The 18,124-nt window shown below is 40.7% G+C and overlaps 2 protein-coding genes across 2 annotated transcripts; one reads left to right on the plus strand and one right to left on the minus strand.

Moving 5' to 3' along the window:
• Window positions 1-277: 277 nt before the first annotated feature.
• Window positions 278-2,023, plus strand: LOC147880072 (BI1-like protein). The gene is made up of 4 exons (XM_087371778.1): window positions 278-690; window positions 992-1,105; window positions 1,270-1,427; window positions 1,555-2,023. Exons 1-4 carry the CDS (start codon window positions 435-437, stop codon window positions 1,762-1,764), a joined length of 738 nt encoding a protein of 245 aa, XP_087227904.1. The 5' UTR covers window positions 278-434; the 3' UTR covers window positions 1,765-2,023.
• Window positions 2,024-3,636: 1,613 nt separating this feature from the next.
• Window positions 3,637-5,493, minus strand: LOC147880073 (uncharacterized). Its single transcript, XM_087371654.1, has 4 exons — window positions 5,379-5,493; window positions 4,835-5,287; window positions 4,616-4,737; window positions 3,637-4,277 (listed from the first exon to the last, which is right to left on the minus strand). The coding sequence occupies exons 1-4, from the start codon at window positions 5,491-5,493 to the stop codon at window positions 4,212-4,214; spliced, it is 756 nt and encodes a 251-aa protein (XP_087227780.1). The 3' UTR covers window positions 3,637-4,211.
• Window positions 5,494-18,124: the final 12,631 nt, after the last annotated feature.

Raw genomic sequence — 18,124 nt, forward strand, 5'->3', positions numbered from 1 at the left:
TGAGATGCTCCAATCGGAAGGGTGGTGTGCAAGTCCATTTGGAGGGGATCCACGTTCCCACGAGCTACGCATGAAGGTAGGCTAAAATAAATGTTGGTTAAGGAGTTGATTCGAGCACGTTGTTGATGGGGAGTTTTCAACATTTGTGTACAAGCTCATAATTAAATGGAAAGCGGGTACGTGTGAAGCGTGTGAGATTCGTGTGGACCTGGGTGCACACGGTGGCTTCACGTGAACTCAAAGCCCCTTCACAAAATGCTCTCTCTCCGAGCTCTTGGATTGATTAGATTTGAGCTCCTCCCATACATTCCAGTTTCCCATGACACGATTGAATCTAGCTCGCATTGCTCGGATTGGATTTGTGCTTTGATTCATCAACTACATGCTCATTTCTTCGCGAGAACTTACAGACAGTATTCAAGTTATCTACAACCATGTCTGCTTTTCCTAAGGACGGCTTGCGCGATTTGGACAGCGATTTGGAACGTGTTCCAGTTCTCTATCCTGGAATTCCAGCCGAATACAATTCCCTCCGTTGGGCTTTCATCAGAAAGGTCTATGGAATCCTCAGCACGCAGATCATTCTCACTATCATCGTATCTGCAGTCGTAGTGGCCTATCAACCTGTCTCGTCCTTCTTGACAAGCAGCCCTGTTCTTTTTATCTTCATCGCTATCTTACCGCTCATATGTAAGATCCCTCTTTCTCCGTTTATATAATCTTCTGAGTTGGAATTGGAGTGCATCGGAGGTTGCTTTTGCAGACTCTCATTAGTGTTGCGTTGACGTTTTGAAACTTTTGATTGATAGTTGATCAACAGGTGGGTTGAGGAGTTCCTTTGGCACTATTAAGTTTAGATTACAATGTTTGATAAAATTGCAGGAGCGATTGTGTTTTGGTTTCTGTCGCTACTTAAAACTTTTTATAGCACTGTTATTGCTATTCACAAGTTTCAGAAGTATCAACGAGATCTTTATGTACAATTTTGCAGTGCTATGTCCTCTATATTATTATCATCAAAGACACCCTCTGAATCTTATATTGCTCGGCCTCTTCACAGTCACCATCAGCTTGACAGTCGGCATAACCTGTGCTTATACAGAGGGTATGCCCTCTTTTTGTAAGGTTACCAAAGACGTTGGACGTCTTAAAAAGGATGCATTGGATGTGTAGATATGGAGACTGTTTCATGGAATAACATATAGTTATTACAATGAATTCGACTTTCTCATGGTGTGGCGGGTGATTCTTATGGTTGATTGTGTGCAGGGAGAATTATCTTGGAGGCTTTGATATTGACAGGAGCCGTTGTTCTTACCTTGACTGCCTACACTTACTGGGCTGCAAGAAGAGGCTATGATTTTAGCTTTCTGGGCCCCATGCTTTCTGCCGCTGTCATGATTCTCATATTATATGGGCTTATTCAGGTGGTGGTCCTACCCGTTGCCAGATTTAATTTAGGTCTTTTTTCGTGTAACCGTCCATTTCACTCAGAAGAATCTATGAGCTTTGTAACGTACCTGACGCCTTTTTTCTTCTGTTTGCTATCTTCAGCTCTTCTTCCCATTCGGTCGGCTCTCCGTGACAATATATGGAGCCATTGCATCCATCATCTTTAGCGCATATATTGTTTATGACACGGACAACCTCATCAAGCGCTACAGCTATGATGAATACATTTGGGCATCTGTAGCTCTTTATTTAGACATTTTAAATTTGTTTCTGGCATTGGTAAATCTCTTGAGAGGAGTGCAAGACCGGTAGGAGTCACTCTTGTCGGGATGTGCTCCTGGGGAACCATAATTGTCAATGTTGTAAAGTGTTTGCAATCTTTTGAAAATTGAGCTGCCTTCCAAAGGCTGCAAGTGTATTTAATCATATAATTTCCTAAAATCGAGCTAGTCCCAGAATCTCAATCAAAACTCTCTCAATTCAATCAAAACTACTTATGTTTCTTGTTATAGTCAGTACCCGACGTCCCTATCAGTAAGAAAGCATCAAGCTCCTCACACATACTGCTTCTTAACTGTAAATTATCCAGCACTCTTCCTCACCTCTACAAGGGCATGAATCTTCAATGCCTTTACTTAAGCAGACTATCCTTCCATTTTGGCCTGATCGGTGTTACAGCTATGTAGGTTGTTTGTTCGACTGTTTTAAAACCACCTTGTGATTTGGGGGTGGGCTGTGGTGGAGAGAACATGCATTTGATTTCAGATGTTGTCTCATAGTTTTATAATTTGCACTTTAGACAGTCTGAGAGTTCGTAAGGTCTATCTAGAATTGCGATTAACCTAAGAAAAATATAACCACAGAACTAATATAGGACTGCCATTGGGTATATCGTTTGGTGTTGGTTTTGACGGAAATGAAACTAAGATGACCTTTGCAGCTTTTCTTTTCAGGTCTGTGTTCCTCTTTGATCTTTTAGGCTACAGAAAATTCACTATCCTCTCGAGACTCCAGAGTTTCTCTTCTAGTGAAACTAATAGAATTTGTCCAGTATACATTACCTTTTTCTTCCAGTGATGCATTTCGAGCATTTGGGACTCGGGATTTGCATGTGTTGCCCGTTGCAATTTGTAAATACAGTTATTGAATCTTCATCAATCCATTATTGGTTCCTAGATAAAGGTACAAGTGCAATAAAAACTCCAACAATGGAGCCCCACTTTGAGCTTGTCCTCCTAGGAAAATCTTCTGCAGACTTTTAATTATTTTGTGAATCCTCTTGTATCGGGTGGCTCATCATTCTTTCACACATCGAGTCTGCTCTCTACTGTTTCCTAAAAGTGCTCTCTCACTGTGATTTAGTACATCCACAATTACAGAATGGGCTGTATATTTGCTCTAATGGAAACATTGCCACAGCTTTTAATCATTGCTTAAGCCCACAACCACTAGGAGCTGAGTACAAAGGGAACTGAGAGAGAGAGTTATGAGCTTTGCATAAGAATTTATATTGAAAGCTTAAAGATTATGCTATCATAGTCTAGAATCCCACAAGTTCTGGCTTTAAAGCCGCTTCCAACTTCAAAAACTTAACCACAAACAAGCTGCAGGCTATCAAGTGGGGAACTTGCCAATTGTAACTCCTATAGTGGTGAAATGAAGCAGTAAACGTGAATTTCAATCTAATTTTAGAAGCGATTCCCAGAGAAAGTGGGGTAAAAAAGAGGGAGCCCTAAAAAAGGACTAACACCTTGGCTTGTTGAAGATTCTGGAAACGAGTGTATCATTACTTCAATGAAACCAGAGCAATGTTGCCTATGGGAGTATTATCCAACGAGCTTGCTCATAGATACATTCATGACATTACTTCGGTTCTGTAACAATTTCTCAAGGAGGCTTTCTAAGTTTGTTACAGAGTAGAGAGGGAAGAAGGGCCATCTCGTTGATGCTTTCAATATTCTCTACGTGGAAGTAGTGTTAAGCGATAATGACGAAACCAGAGCAAGGCTGCCTGTGGGAGTATTAGCCAATGAGCTTTATGGAGTCATTGCTTTCGTTGGGAAGCATCTTAGATGGCATATCTGGTAACAGAATGGTTGTGTGTGTGTGTGTGTGTGTGTGAGAGAGAGAGAGAGAGAGAGACTGACTGCTAGAAGCTCAATTTAATTTTGTCATCTCCCACGATAAAAGATTACTCCCTCTTCTAATTTCAATACTGCATCTCAGTCTCCTTTTCTATATTAGACAATTACATACCTTCCTTTAAAAAGGTCTTAACATATCTTGCTACCATTCCACCTATTGGATTCAGAAGAGTTTATAGAGTAAAGAAACAGCAGCAACAGCAGCAGCTGGAATTCAGATTTACGTTCAGATAATGAAAAACACTAACTCAGGCATGCTTTTTGCCGAGTAGACAAAGTCCGCAATTTTCAGTATTTTGTAGATAGATATCTCGGAATGCCTTGCTAGGATTAGCATTCCAGGCGAGCTGTACAAGTTTTGGACATACGACAAATTTGCTAAAAGCATTTTGATGTTGGCCCGTGATAGATGGTTTAAGCCACGATAGTCACAAACGAGCCGTCCCTAGCAGCATCTTTCTCGGATACAACTTATGACTTTTTGGAACAGAAACCGTGAACATCGTAGCAGCTAGTCTGACATCTGCTTATTATCTTGGATTATTGAGGAATTAGGCTCCGCAATCGAGAATCATTCTCAGCTCTTTCTGTTATAAGGTGTGGCCCCTTTCGGGTTTAATGATTCCAAGCTGGAAGTAACGGTTTCCCAGCCAGTGTCAAGATACCACGCCGAAACCGAAGCTGCAAGGCCAGAGCTACATTAGTCCATCGGTAAGAAACATTGAATCAGTAAGCCAACATCCAATCCCTATCTAAGGCCACCCCTGTAAGGAATCTCTTCCGGGCAACGAGGAAACCACGCAGAAACCAAAGCTGCAAGGAGAGAGCTAGGGTATTGCATTTGTAACAAACATTCCATAATTCCTAGAACCCAGCCATACGGTACCGAAATCTGTTGACAAGGAAAGGTGCTACGTGAAAAAGGGAACGAACAGAATTTGAGTGGTCTGTTCACAGAGAGACATCATAAAATCCTCGCTCGAACAGGGCGAGGGAGAACGTGAGAGATAAAAATTTACCTGAGAGCGTGCATAGAGACATGGCTGAAGAGATGGTGGAAGAGGAATTGAACGGCATGTAGGGCGAATGCGAAAGCAGCGAATCCGAAGACCATGAGAGGGGCAAACATGGCGAAATCGGGCTGTCGAAGAAAGCGTAGGATCAGATCTTGTCTGTGTGTTGTCTCCAAAGCCCAAATCTGAGCGCAACGAAACACAACAGCGGTTTATCTCTCTGACTGCGTGGTGTATGTCTCGCGAGCTCTGCTGCTGCTCCAAGAAGGAAGGCACAGGGACTCACCCGATGTGTGGCGACTTTTACTTGTGGGCTGTCGCGATTTCTGACGAGCTTACTTGTTGGATCCTTCGCGTGTGGAAGAATCGCAGAGGGGTGTGCTCCTCTTTCTTTCTGGGTCGCTCGCGAGGCTACCGTATCATCCTTTGGGTACGAATCTGCAGGGAAAAGGATGTGATGTGGGCAAGAATCTGTTCGATCTCGCTCGCTCGCTCTCTCTCTCACTCGCTCGCTCGCTGGTTCTGCTGCTCGATCTTTCTGGGTGGCTCGCGAGCTTACTGTTTGATCCTTACGAATCAGCTGTCGCAAGAAGAGACAGCTATTCTCTCTCTCTCTTTCTTTCTCTAGAGAACTCGCTCGCTTGCTTGTTCGCTCTTCCAATCGCTGTCTCTCGCTCGCTTGTTATTAGCTCCTGCTCTCTCGCTCGCTTGTTCGCAAGGTTGCTCGCGGTTTCTGCTCTTCTTTCTTAGCGGATGGATAGACACGAACTAGCAGTGTCAGCTGTGCGGTCTGGCGTCCGGAAGAATCCGATGTGCTGCCCGCAATCCCGACTCCCAAGACGAGCGAGCTTCAGACTTCTCCCAATTGAAAAGAATACATGCATATATTAGATATATGTTGAGATATATATGTAGGTTTGTCTACACATATATAGAGATTTAAATAAATATACATAGAGAACTTTTTTGGCCACCCAACGAGATTCACCCTACTCTCTCTCCGCTCTACTTGTGCTCACTGCCCACAAGAGTTGTGCCTAGAACTTGACTCTCCTCGAGTGCCACTTGGAACCTTCTCTATTAGAAAATATAAATGAGAAAAGAAAATAAACTACTTGCAAAAAGATGTTATGTAGCACCTTCACTTCCCCTCCTTGACACGTGATATCCAAGAAGAGTTTCTCCCTTACAAGAGTGATATCCAAGAAGAGTTTCTCCCTTACAAAGGTGCTCAAAAACAACTAAATCTTATGAAATGGGTGGGTGAGAAGAGACATAAATCTTCTCCCATTCATATGAAGCTTTATATGGATGGATTATATAAATATAAGAGCATATAGATTTCTTGTAAACAATTAGGCCATTAAAAATTATTGCTAAAGCACTATATTAGAAAATCTCCAACCAACAAATAATGGCCAATTTTCTTTTGGAAGGTTTCAAAGATAATTATCATGCCACTTCAATCTTGACATCTTAACACACAAACACATATGTCCACCAAAGTAATGCATCAAGGACCACCTTCAACAACATGGCAAAGAACACAAACTAAAACACAATAAAAGGTGCATAGAAAATGCTCCTAGAGAGCAACATAAAATAGTTCAATGCAATCACAACCCACATCTCCACCAATCAAACACTCAACATCCACACCATAAAACCACATATTATAGTAGTTCATTTTGGAGTGCATAGTCCATACTAAGTAAGCTCATATGTAATATAAAGTGAGTATAAAGCATTAAATGAGGGTCATTGGTAAAACAGTGAGACTTACTTGGTGAAGAAGCTCACTAGCATAGCCACAAAATATTGACTTGAAAAGCTCTAACCTGGTGAAGATGCCAAGCTTACACACATTACAAATGCCCTACGAGGCCCTACGCAACATATGATAACTGCGAAACAAGCTAGACAATGTATGTTAGCCTAGAGATGTGTTACAATGATTCGCACGAATATTGCAAACCATCTTTGTATCAAAGCTTAGGTTCAAGAGGGATCTACCATGGAATTAGGATAGCACTAAGAAGGGTATCCATGGATTGCATCAATTATATGGTCGAGTAGCATACCCATCTACGACAGGCGGTTGGGATCCTCTCTCTCTCTCTCTCTCTCTCTCTCTCTCTCTCTCTCTCTCTCTCTCTCTCCATCCTCTCGTGCTAGCTCCCTCCCTCTCCCCTAAGATGTTGTCTCTGTGTCTATCCCCCTTTAAGTAGGTAGCACTTTCTCACTCTCCTTCTCTTGTTTAAATTTGTCTTCCTCCTCCTTCTCCTCTCCTCTCTCTCTCTCTCTCTCTCTCTCTCTCTCTCTCTTGGAGAGTTCATGATATGGAGAATAATGGAAAGCAAGAAGTAATCCATGAGGCAATACAAAAATGTAATGCATCTCCACCATGACACCGTAATTGGTTTCTAAAGTGCAAGACATGGTCATGATATGGACGGTAATGGAAAGCAAGAAGTAATCCATGACACTACAATTGGTTTCTAAAGTGCAGGACATGATCACCACACAAGTGAAATCTATAGGAAGAGATGATTGCTGATGTGATTAGAATCCTTACAAGGAAGTGAAAGAGCAAGAATCTAGGATAAATAATAGAATGGATGATCTTATGCATTAGGGGTTTGACAGATGGATGCCTTCATGATGATGACATAGATGAGATAATCATATGCCTTAAGAAGGAAATAACGCAAGATGATTGCTGATGTGAATAGCAAAGTGAACAAAGTTGATCCTTACAAGGAAGTGAAAGAGCAAGAATCTAGGATAAATAATAGAATGAATGATCTTACGCGTTGGGGGTTTGAAAGATGGATGCCTTCATGATGATGACATAGATGAGATAATCATATGCCTTAAGAAGGAAATACCGCAAGTGGAATGGGATGAGAATGATATATTCAATATCTGTGAAACTAGCACTCAACCACAAGTTTATTTCAGATGTAGGGCAGCAAGAATTAAGATCCTGAGACAATAAACACATAAGCTGAAGGGCACAAAGATTTGGATATTTCAGGAGCTCACTCCAACCTAGCTCAAACAAAGAAATAGCGAACTCACCAAAATAAAGGAAGCTAGTAAGAAGTAGAACTTGTGAGGCATGCCATCTCAATGAAGATGTCTTCGATATTGCCTTTCAAATTGGTATGGATGGGTCCTCATTTCCAACGTGGTTGATTGAGAGTGTTTTCCTAATGTGTTCATAGGCATGTCCAGCAAACAATATTTTCAACGCTTCTAGCTTGAGATTTATTGGTTCCTTGGTCAAATACATGTGTTGCAACATCATGTGAGTTCACAACAGAAGTGGATAACAAGAGAGAGTGAGAGCCAGAGAGGAACACACAAATTTTGTGGGTGCTGAACCAACCTTATCTTCTATGTCATTCATATATATATGTTGAGTACTATGTACATAATCAAGTTTAAGACACAGTGGCCTTTAATCCCCACAACCTCCCACTTAAAGGACAATGTGCCTTTAAGGGAGAACAACTAGTGGACATACTATCCAATGCCCATCAAGACACGACAATACTCAAACTGCTTAATAGGTAGACTCTTCGTTAGCATATCTATAGGGTTATCATCTATATAAACCTTGACAAGCTCTATGCGAGTACCTCTTTGATGAAATGGTACTCGACCTCAATGTGTTTGGTCTTTGCATGAAAGACCGGATTCCATGCTAGCTGAATAGCACTCATGGAATGACTATGCAATGTCGGCACACTTGTATGAATCCCCAAGTCTCCACTAGCCATATAGCCTCCTTGCAACCCTCTGTGATTGCAACATACTCAGCTTATGTGGTAGACAAAGCAACACACTTCTGAACATGAGACATCCATGACACTGCGCCACCTGCAAAGGTTAACACAATCGGAAGTGGATCTCCTGCTATCGACATGCCCTACATAGTTTGAATCTATGTATCCAAGTACACGCATCTCTCCTCTGCCAAAGCAGATGCACATCTCCTTGGTACCCTTCATGTACCTCATGATGCATTAGTAGATGCACATCTCCTTGGTACCCTTCATATACCTCATGATGCATTTAACTTCCTCCCAATGTCTCTTTCTTGGATTAGCGATATACTAGCTAACAACTCCCAATACAAATGCAATGTCAGGTCTAGTAGCTATCATAGCATAAATAAAACTCTCAACCGCTGATGCATAAGGAACCTTGGCCATCATGGCCCTCTCCTCATCTGATTTGAGACTATCTGCCTGACTCAGTTTCAGATATGGAGGCAATGGAGTACTCAATGCCTTCCCCCCCTCCATATTGAAATATTGCAATACTCTTGTAGCATACTCCTTCTGTGAAAGCCAAAGGAGTCGCCTACTCTGATCATGCGTGATACACATACCAAGAATATGAAGCCAATAGTATATCATCCACATATAGTGCCAGAAGTATCAAGCTATTATCGTTATCCCTTTGTGTAGAGGCAATGATCAATTTCACTCCTTCTGAAACCCTGGGACCGAATGAAAGCATCAAACTTTTGATACCATTATCTAGGTGCTTGCTTAAGGCCATAGAGACTCTTTTTCAGCTTGCAAATCAAATGCTCTAAGACTTTGCCCTTTTCTTCAAAACCTTCCAATTGCACCATGTAAATTTGCTCATGCAAATCTCCATGCAAGAAAGCTGTCTTGACATCCATTTGCATACGCTCCATATCGTTTGCTGCCACTAGTCCAAGTACGCATCTAAGTGTGGTCGTCTTCATAACTAGAGATAAGATGTCATCAAAGTCCACACCCTTCTCTTGCTTGAACCCTTTAACAACCAAACAGGCCTTATACTTAGGCACATCATCACCTGTGATCTTCATCTTGTAGACCCATTTACATGGCAATCCTTTCTTTCCATGTGGCAAAGAAACCAAGTACCAAGTCTTATTCTTCATGAGAGAACTCATCTCTGATTGCATAGCATACTCCCACTTGTGTTGATCCTCATGCATCATAGCCTCTCTATAGCAAGAAGGCTCCTTGCAATCAGTAAGCATCACATACTCTGCCCTTGGAACAAATCTATCAGGCGGTCTAGACATTCTAGTTGATCTTCTCAAGGGAATTTCAACTTCTTGTCCCATCTGCATATCAGCCACATTTGGCTCATCATTTCCACCAATAGATGATCCATCAGCTGCCCTTGATTGTGTACCTATGGGAGTATCGAGTGGCACCATTTCATGCACATTTGGTGCATAGACAATTTGTTGCCTATCAACATATGCGAGTGGATTCACATCCTGAAAAGTGATTCTCCTCATTTCCACATCCCTCATGGGTGTCTTATGCATCTTCTTCTCATTGAAGACCACATCATGGCTTTGTATGATCTTCTTTGCTTCTGGATCCTAGAGACAATAGCCTCTCTCTCCAATTTCACCATAACCTAGAAAGATGCATTTCCTAGAGTTAGGATCGAGCTTCTTTCAAAGATCTTTTGGCACATGTGCATATGCCTACACCCAAATATACGAAAATGAGAGTAAGAGGGCTTCTTGCAACTCCATGCCTCTGTAGGAATACCACCATCCAAACTCTTTCTAGGTGATCTATTGATCACATACGCTATGTCTTGATTGCCTCAGGCCAAAAACCACAAGAAAGACTTGCTTTCCAAAATGGCATATGACTGGATCCACAAAATATTTCATAAAGTGCTCCAATTTAGCAAATACTCAGCTGCAATGGTGTTTCGGGGCATCAGAGGCAACCTCCGAGGCATCCAATTGCATCCATAGAGCTCACACGATGCTCTTTCCCACCTCTACTACAAATGTTACAGTTTCCATACGCTTTCAAAGCTTCAAATTGATATGGAAGGTATATTAGCACCTTCTTAGCTTATTCCTTTTCAATGAGCTTCATACTAAGCCATCAACTACTTCAAAGGGGTAAGAAATGCATTCATAATGAACAAATTTGGACTTGTTGTCCTAAGAGAGATCAACTCTGTTGTGCACAAAACAAAGACCTGTAAACATTATAGAATGCAAAATATAACAACTTGGGTGTGTAGAGCTTGATGTACTCTTCAATCCAAGCACTAGAACTCCCAATCCGATATCAAATGCAAAAGTTACGACAAAAATGGTGAAGGGTTGTCAAGCTACCATTTCTAAGTGACTTCTACAGAGAAGCTTCTTCACCTCCAAGATAGCTCACAGATCCATTAATGGCTCTCCCTCTTGTGGACAAGAGGGGATTCACACACTAGGAAAGCTCCTCCTTGCTCCAAGGCTCTATCTCCTCTCTCCAATGGCCGACCCAAGCTCAATCTCTGTCGTGTGGCTATGGCAGCTCCATACACCTCAAGAAGTGCCTCGATCCAAAGCTCCTTTCCCATGCACACACCACAGGCCCGATGCCATGGTGGTTTGATACCAATTGTGAGTTCACAACAGAAGCTAAAAACAAAAGAGTGAGAGCCAGAGAGGAATACATAGATTTTGTGGGTGCTGAAGGTGGTGGAGGCAATGACGTGGTGTGAATTAGATGAGGTTGCATGGCACTTAAATAGCCAGTTCCCTCCTAGCCACCTCAATGAGCAATTGGCTAATTTGGTCAAATTGCAGTCGATAAGCACCTGCCTGCAACACTAAGGGGCATACTAGAAGTTTTCTTCCAATTTGGCACTTTGTTTTGAAGGGGAGAAAGGGGAAAACCTTGAACCCCCTTTGAAGCGCATTGCAGACTTCTCTGGCTATAGTGGTGGCATAAGATGGTCATCCCATCATGCAAGCCAGTTGGTTGTAGGAGATGGCTATTTAATTGGCTACAAGCAACAAAATTAAGTCATCCCACTTAATCCTAATGAAACTTCAAGGGACACCACTTAATCCTAACCACACCATCATTATGGTGCTATCTGCTCCATCATTTTCCAAACTATCGTTATATTATGTCACATAACCAAATCTGTGACTGTGCAATTGAAGATAACATAAGTTACAAGAGTTACAAGGGTCTAATTCTGCTAGTGGTGGGAATAGTTAGAAGTCACGCATGTGATCAATAACTAATAGTAACCAGTAGTGCAAGCACGGTGGCCAATTTCCACCATCATTATTATACGTGGCCATGTCCCAATTAAGCCTAATGAATGCCATCATGGTGGTCAATTTTCTATAGCATGAAAATTGGTAAATTTGTGGCTATGAAGTTAAAGATAACATAAGTTACAAGGGTTACAAGGGTCTTGCATAGAACTAGTACTAGTTTTGCTAGTGGGAATAGTTAGAAGTCATGCATGTCATCAGTAACTAGTAGTGCTAGTACGGCGATGACCAATTTCCACCATCATTATTATAAGTGTCCACATCCCAATTAATCCTATTGAATGCCAGCATGGTGGCCAATTTTCTCCGGCACGAAAATTGGTCAAGCATATAAGATTCTTGGTTGAAATATCTACATTAAGTCTCTACATTAGACCACACAATAGCGCCGCCAGCATGGTGGATGATTTCCACTATCAGTACTATAAGTGTCCACATCCTCTAGTTAAGGCGTTTTCTGTGTCCACATGCAAGCTCAATGGTTGTGCTGATTTCCTCCACTGTAGTAGGTAGAATTAGAGATGCACCATCAAATCCCTATGCACCTCACATGCCTTCTCCTTGCAATCCTTGCACTCACAAGTCTTCTAGAACCCTACAAGCCTTGTGTCCCTCAACCACGGTGGATAGAATTAGAGACGCACTCTCTTTGCAAGCATTAGAGTCATGCCCCTCTACAATTGTCTTACCAATCATTATTAGCCCTAGTTGCTTCGTTTTAGCCTTATTTTAGCTTGGCAAGCTCGAGGCACTTCTATTGTCTGCCTCTTCATGTGGTCAACTAATTTCTTGAGCTCTTTTTCTCTATGAATCGCTTGTAAGTTTAGAGAGTGAAGGGGCCATTATAGCATTTAATATTGCTCCCATTTACAAAACCATCCATTTCTACCCCATCGAGGCTCGCAATGCGGCATGACCCTTGTGGTGTGACCTCTACAACCCAATACAGACCCATTTTGTGATATTTTATCTTTTGCTTGGTGTTCCTTACACTATATAATAGTTCAAGGTCACCTTTGCTGAGGTTTTTTTATTTTTAAGGTTGTGGTTAGACTAACTTTTTTGGAAAAGCTTCTCATCTTTCTTGCCATATGCTGCTCTTAGCCTTGTTTCATAAAGTTTCTTGATCTCAATTAGCCTCTTCAAGATTCTTCTTTAGACATCCTCTCTTGAACTACCACCCTTAGGCAAGTTGGTACATGAATTCCATGGGCATCAGTGCCTCACCCATAATGCTGTAGTGAGCTTATGTTCCCAATGACTATGAAACAAAATGTTTTATTAGATCTTTCACCTTGGCTGTTTGATCTAGGTAGTAAGGATCAGATTCTCTATAATGTATTAGGAACCCACTCATAAGGATTTTAATGGTCTCAATGATGAAGTGAGTCCCTCAATCGCTAACAATTACTAGTGGGAGGTCAAAGCATGATATGGCATTTCCAAACAAGAATTTGGTTGTTGTTCAAGCGTCAGCCTTCCTGGTTGCCTTGGCCTCTGCCCACTTGGTGAAATTGTTAGTTGCCATGATTATATATCAGCCTTGTGTCCCTTTAGCTGCTGGAATGAAATGTCCAATAAACTCTATGCCCCAGTTCTCAAAGAGCTGGTACATAAGGACTTTTGTAAGGGGCACTTAGTCTTTCTTGTGAGGTATGGAAGTTCTCTAGTAGGGTCAAAGTGCTTAGTGAGCTCAGCTACATTTGCCAAAAGAGTAGGCTACCATAACCCATCTTGTAGCACCTTGTAAGCTATAAGTGTATCAATGAAACATAAAAGAGGTTTTCTTATTCTGCTACCACCCAGCCACGGACCTCCCCTTGGAGCTCCCCTCATCTCCTTTCAACTTCACTTAAGGTCTCTTTCCAAAAATGGAGCTCCTTCTTCTAGAATCTTCCCTCGTGCCTAGCACTTGCCATGTGGCCTTCCCAACTAGTGCCATGTGTCCCACAGGGGACCTTAGCATATGAGTCCTCTCTTGGACTTTTTTTGGACATTCTCATTTATTTCCTAGGCCTAGGTGTGAGCCTAGACCCAAGCCTTCTAGGCCTTGGTCTGCAAAGTGTTGTCGAGCTCTCTTAGTCTCCCACATCACCATAAACAAGACTTAGGTTTCCCTGATTATGGCTGACATAACATTCCCTTCCCCTTAAGAATGGTTTACATCCTCAAAATCAAAATTGGAAAACCTCCTCTGGAGATTGCTTACCCTTTCCCATGTTGAACTTTCTTTAGGTCTATTTTTCCACTTAACCAAACATTCTTGCCATATTGTATGTCATGTTCATTTTTTTGGTCTATCTAAAATTCTCTCTGGTGACATCAATGTGCTTTTTCCTAGAGTGATATACTGGATTCTTGGCCAATGCTTGAGCCAATTGATTATCACAGTATATTGTTGTTGGCTTTGGTTCGTCAAAGTGATCTGTTTTTTACAATAGTCTTCTGAGCCATATAGCCTCACATGCACCTATAGTGAGTGCTCTATATTTTTCTTCTGTTGAGAACAAGAAACAGTTGGTTGTTTGTTTGAAAACCATGATATAGCACCTTGACCAAGGAAAAATGCATATCCCTGTGTCGATTTCCTGGTCTCATGATCTCCCGCATAGTCACTGTCACAGTATCCATGCAACCTTGGATGAGTTCCTCTATATTCTATTCCAAACTGTCTTGTACCTCTAATGTATCGCAAGAATCTTTTGGATGCATTCTAGTGAGACTGTTTTGGATTTTCCATAAACTGTGCTCATGAGCTTATTGCATAACAAATATCTGGCTGTGTGATAGTCAGATATATAAGAGATATGATGAGCTACCTATAGTACCTGTCTCATTGACTATAGGCTTTTCTGTATCTTTTGTAAGTTTCAAACTGTGTTCCATTAGAGTGGCTACAATATTGCCAACTGCTAAATGCAACTTCTTCAGGAGATTGTGAACATATTTTAGCTGACTCATGAAGGTGCAGTGTGAATCTCTCCAGAACTCAATACCAAGACAATAGTGCATAAGTCTAAGATCTTTCACGTCAAACTTTGCAGATAAGTCTTGTTTCAATTTCTTGATGAAGCTATCCTTGCTTCCGATCATAATCAGATCATCTACGTACAAAAGTGCAATAGTAATGTCTTCCCCTTGAACTTTGTAATAGAGAATATGATTTGTTGCATTGGACTTGATGTATCCTAGATTAGTAAAATACTTACTGATTCTCCTATACCAACTTCTAGGTGCTTGCTTTAAGACATAGAGACTTTTCTTGAGACGGCAAACTGATTCTCTTTCCTTGGTTCAACATAACCTGCTGGTTGTTGCATGTAGACTTCCTCCTATAGGTAACCATTGAGAAAAGCATTCTTGACATTGAGCTAATACACATTCCATCTACTGAGGGTCGCTAGTGATATCAAGAACCATATGGAATCCATCTTTGCTACTGGGGCATAAGTCTCATCATAATCTTGACCATATTGTAGTGCAAATCCTTTTGCAACTAGTTTGGCTTTGTATCTTTCAATCCTTCCATCTAGATTGTACTTCACTTTGTATACCCATTTGTTTGATATGGCCTTCTTTCCCAGTGGAAGGTCGCATAATTCCCAAGTATTATTCTTGTACAAAGCTTCCATTTCTTCATTCATAGTAGTTTGCCATTCTAGTTTGTCAAATGTGTCTGAAGCATTACAAAAAATTTGGACTCAAAAAGGGACCCTTTGGAGAATTACCAAAATATTAGAGGCTTGGATAAGGGAATATGGTATACATGAATGATATTATGCCATGTAGACTTCTCTGTAACAGAAGCTCCCCAAATCTAGGGAAAATTTCAGCTTTTTTCCAAAAAAACCCAAAAAACATCATTGGTGCTTCATAATAAAAAATTATCTTTGGCAGGCCTGCCCTGACCATGTCACGCCTCTATGTTTTCCTCCCATGGCAAACTATCCCTTGGCTAGAACTATGCTCACGTTTTCTATTTGGTTCAACCATGTGGCCCAAACTTTGACTTCCTAACCAACTCTCTCCCTATTCTCTCTCTTCCAAAATGTTTCAAACATTCATTCCCACCACTTTCTAGCAGTTGGTTTCAAAATATCTTCAAACATTCATTCCGCCACTTTCTAACAATTGGTTTCAAAATATCTTCATTTCACTCTTGATTAGTCATTCTCTCTCCTCTTTGCTTATGTTTTTCTTCCACATTCAAAAATCTCTCAAAGAAACTTCTGCCCAAGCTCTGTTCATCCCTCTTCTCTTCCATTCATTCTCTACTTATTTTACTCTCTCTTAGAAACCAAAGTTGCGACCTAAATCTTCTTGGAAGGAGTGAGAAAAATGGGTGTTCTCTCATTTTAGGTTCTTTCCCTACCTTTTTGGAGTATAGAGAGTCAACTCATGAAGTTGCGGCCTAAATCTGCTTGAAAGGAGTGAGAAAAATGGGTGTTCTATCATTTTCAGCTCTTTCTCTAGCTTTTTAGAGTATAGAGAGTCAACTCTAGAAGAAGGAACACATACTTTCTAGGTAATGAAGTGATTTCACCTTGAAAGTTTTGTTTGTATTAAGTAGATATGTTTTTGTATCACACTTTGTCTATATGTTTGTTACAAAAGACAGGGAAGAGGGAGCAATTGAGTTAGATGATATTTAAAACCACAAGACTATTTTTTATATTTTTTTCTTCACTGGTATAGGAGGAATACATAGATAGATAGATAGATAGAGAGATAGAGAGAGATTATATTTGAAATGCTATGTGTTTTTATCGTTTGAGGGGATGAGTGAGGGAGAGAGACAAAAAATAGTCATTTGTTTCTTCTCTAGTATATGAGGGGTAGATAGAGGAAGAGAAAAGAGAGAGAGAGAGAGAGAGAGAGAGTATATTTTGAATTGCTATGTTTTCTTCCGTTTGAGGAGATGATTGAGGGGGAGATAGAGATTGTATTTAAAACTGCTAGGTTTTAGAAGTATTTGAGAAAGAAGAAAAAGAGATCCTAATCAAAGAGTTTTGGGAGGGAGAGAGAGAGTGATATGATATTGATAATGTTTTCTTTGTTTGTGGAGAAACAGAGTAGGAAGAGAGCATATCTTAAACTAAGTATTTCAAAATAATTTGCTATTTGTTTGTGTGAGGGGTACCTTGGAAGATAGACTGAGAGAGAGAAGTATTCTATGTTTTTGGAAATATTTTTTTGTTTGTTTTTGTGAGAGGTTTAGTTAAAGGAGAGAGGGAAGGAGGAGAGAGAGAGAGAGAGAGAGAGAGTTGAAGAGAAAGAGAAAGAGAAAGAGAAAGAGAAAGAGAAAGAGAGGGATAGAGAAAGAGAGAAGAGAAGACATAAATTTTGAGGGTCTATGGAAGTAGAAAGAGGTAGAAAGAGCTAATTTTAATCATATTGTACAGGGGCAGAAACTATGGAAGTAGAAAATGATAGATATAGAAGTAGTTTATAGTCTGTTGTATTGAATAATGTTAAGGATGAGCATGGGGAATGGATTCCTCAGCTCTACAAGAGATATTATTGGATCACAATGCAACCCCCTAATCGTGGGTGCCACAAAGTGTATCGAAAGGATGCAATGGACATCTCCAAACATTAGAAGGGAAGGATCTTAGATTTTGAAATATCTCCTGGTAGTAACATGGTGACACATGTATATATTCAGCATGTCTTTACCCATGCAAACCTATATGTGCATCCGAATGCAGGACTTCCATATCATAGGCCCAATTGTAAGTTTTTCAAAATGTACTAGTACTTCATTTGCATTTTAGAGTGTTTGCATTTATTTGGGAATTTGACATAACTGTCTTATGCATTGTATTTGTTTTACAAATTTATATCCATCTACTTACAAAGAGTGGGAGCCTATAGCATGCGTCACTGGGGTGTTGCATGTCCTCCATGTTGAGATTGGGAGTCTTCAGTATGAAGGTCACGCACCATCAGAATTAAAAAAGGACGGGATATTCTTCTATGACTCAATGTTCATTGCGCCAGATGAAGAAGGACAGTATGGTAGATTGGAATCTCTTCCCTTGCCTTATTTTGATACTCCAAAATGGTCGCTTCCAAGCATCGAGATAAGTGAATCAGATAGAAATAGAATGTTTAATGATGTGAGAAATGCTATGAAGCCAACTACTGGTGGAAGAAATGCTAGGTTGAGCTAGTTTCTTCCATTTCCATGCTTTGTTGATTTCTTTGCAAGTTGTAGGCAATTAAGGAAAAAAAATATTACTTATACTTGCAAGAGCTTAGAATTGAGCTGGCTGTCTGAGCTATTTGACAATAAATGGACAACAAGAACATCTCATGCTAAAGATTTAGTACAATATTGATTGAACAGTTTGGATGTGACATTTCGATGAGTACATCTTACAACTCTTGTTTGTATAAAAAATGAT

This window comes from Dipteris shenzhenensis, chromosome 33 (assembly GCF_047967505.1).
Source record: "Dipteris shenzhenensis isolate YYH24624 ecotype China chromosome 33, Dip_SZ_1.0, whole genome shotgun sequence".
Classification (NCBI taxonomy): Eukaryota; Viridiplantae; Streptophyta; class Polypodiopsida; order Gleicheniales; family Dipteridaceae; genus Dipteris; species Dipteris shenzhenensis.

Bases quoted from the DNA above. Each gene is read 5' to 3' on its own strand.
- LOC147880072 (XM_087371778.1), top strand. From the start codon at position 435: ATGTCTGCTTTTCCTAAGGACGGCTTGCGCGATTTGGACAGCGATTTG. The intron at 1,106-1,269 runs GTATGCCCTCTT...GATTGTGTGCAG, and splicing joins AACCTGTGCTTATACAGAGG to GGAGAATTATCTTGGAGGCT. The intron at 1,428-1,554 runs GTGGTGGTCCTA...TGCTATCTTCAG, and splicing joins TATTATATGGGCTTATTCAG to CTCTTCTTCCCATTCGGTCG.
- LOC147880073 (XM_087371654.1), bottom strand. From the start codon at position 5,493: ATGCATGTATTCTTTTCAATTGGGAGAAGTCTGAAGCTCGCTCGTCTT. The intron at 5,288-5,378 runs GTTCGTGTCTAT...GCTAATAACAAG, and splicing joins CCGCACAGCTGACACTGCTA to CGAGCGAGAGACAGCGATTG. The intron at 4,278-4,615 runs GTAAATTTTTAT...CTGGCCTTGCAG, and splicing joins GTCTCTATGCACGCTCTCAG to CTTCGGTTTCGGCGTGGTAT.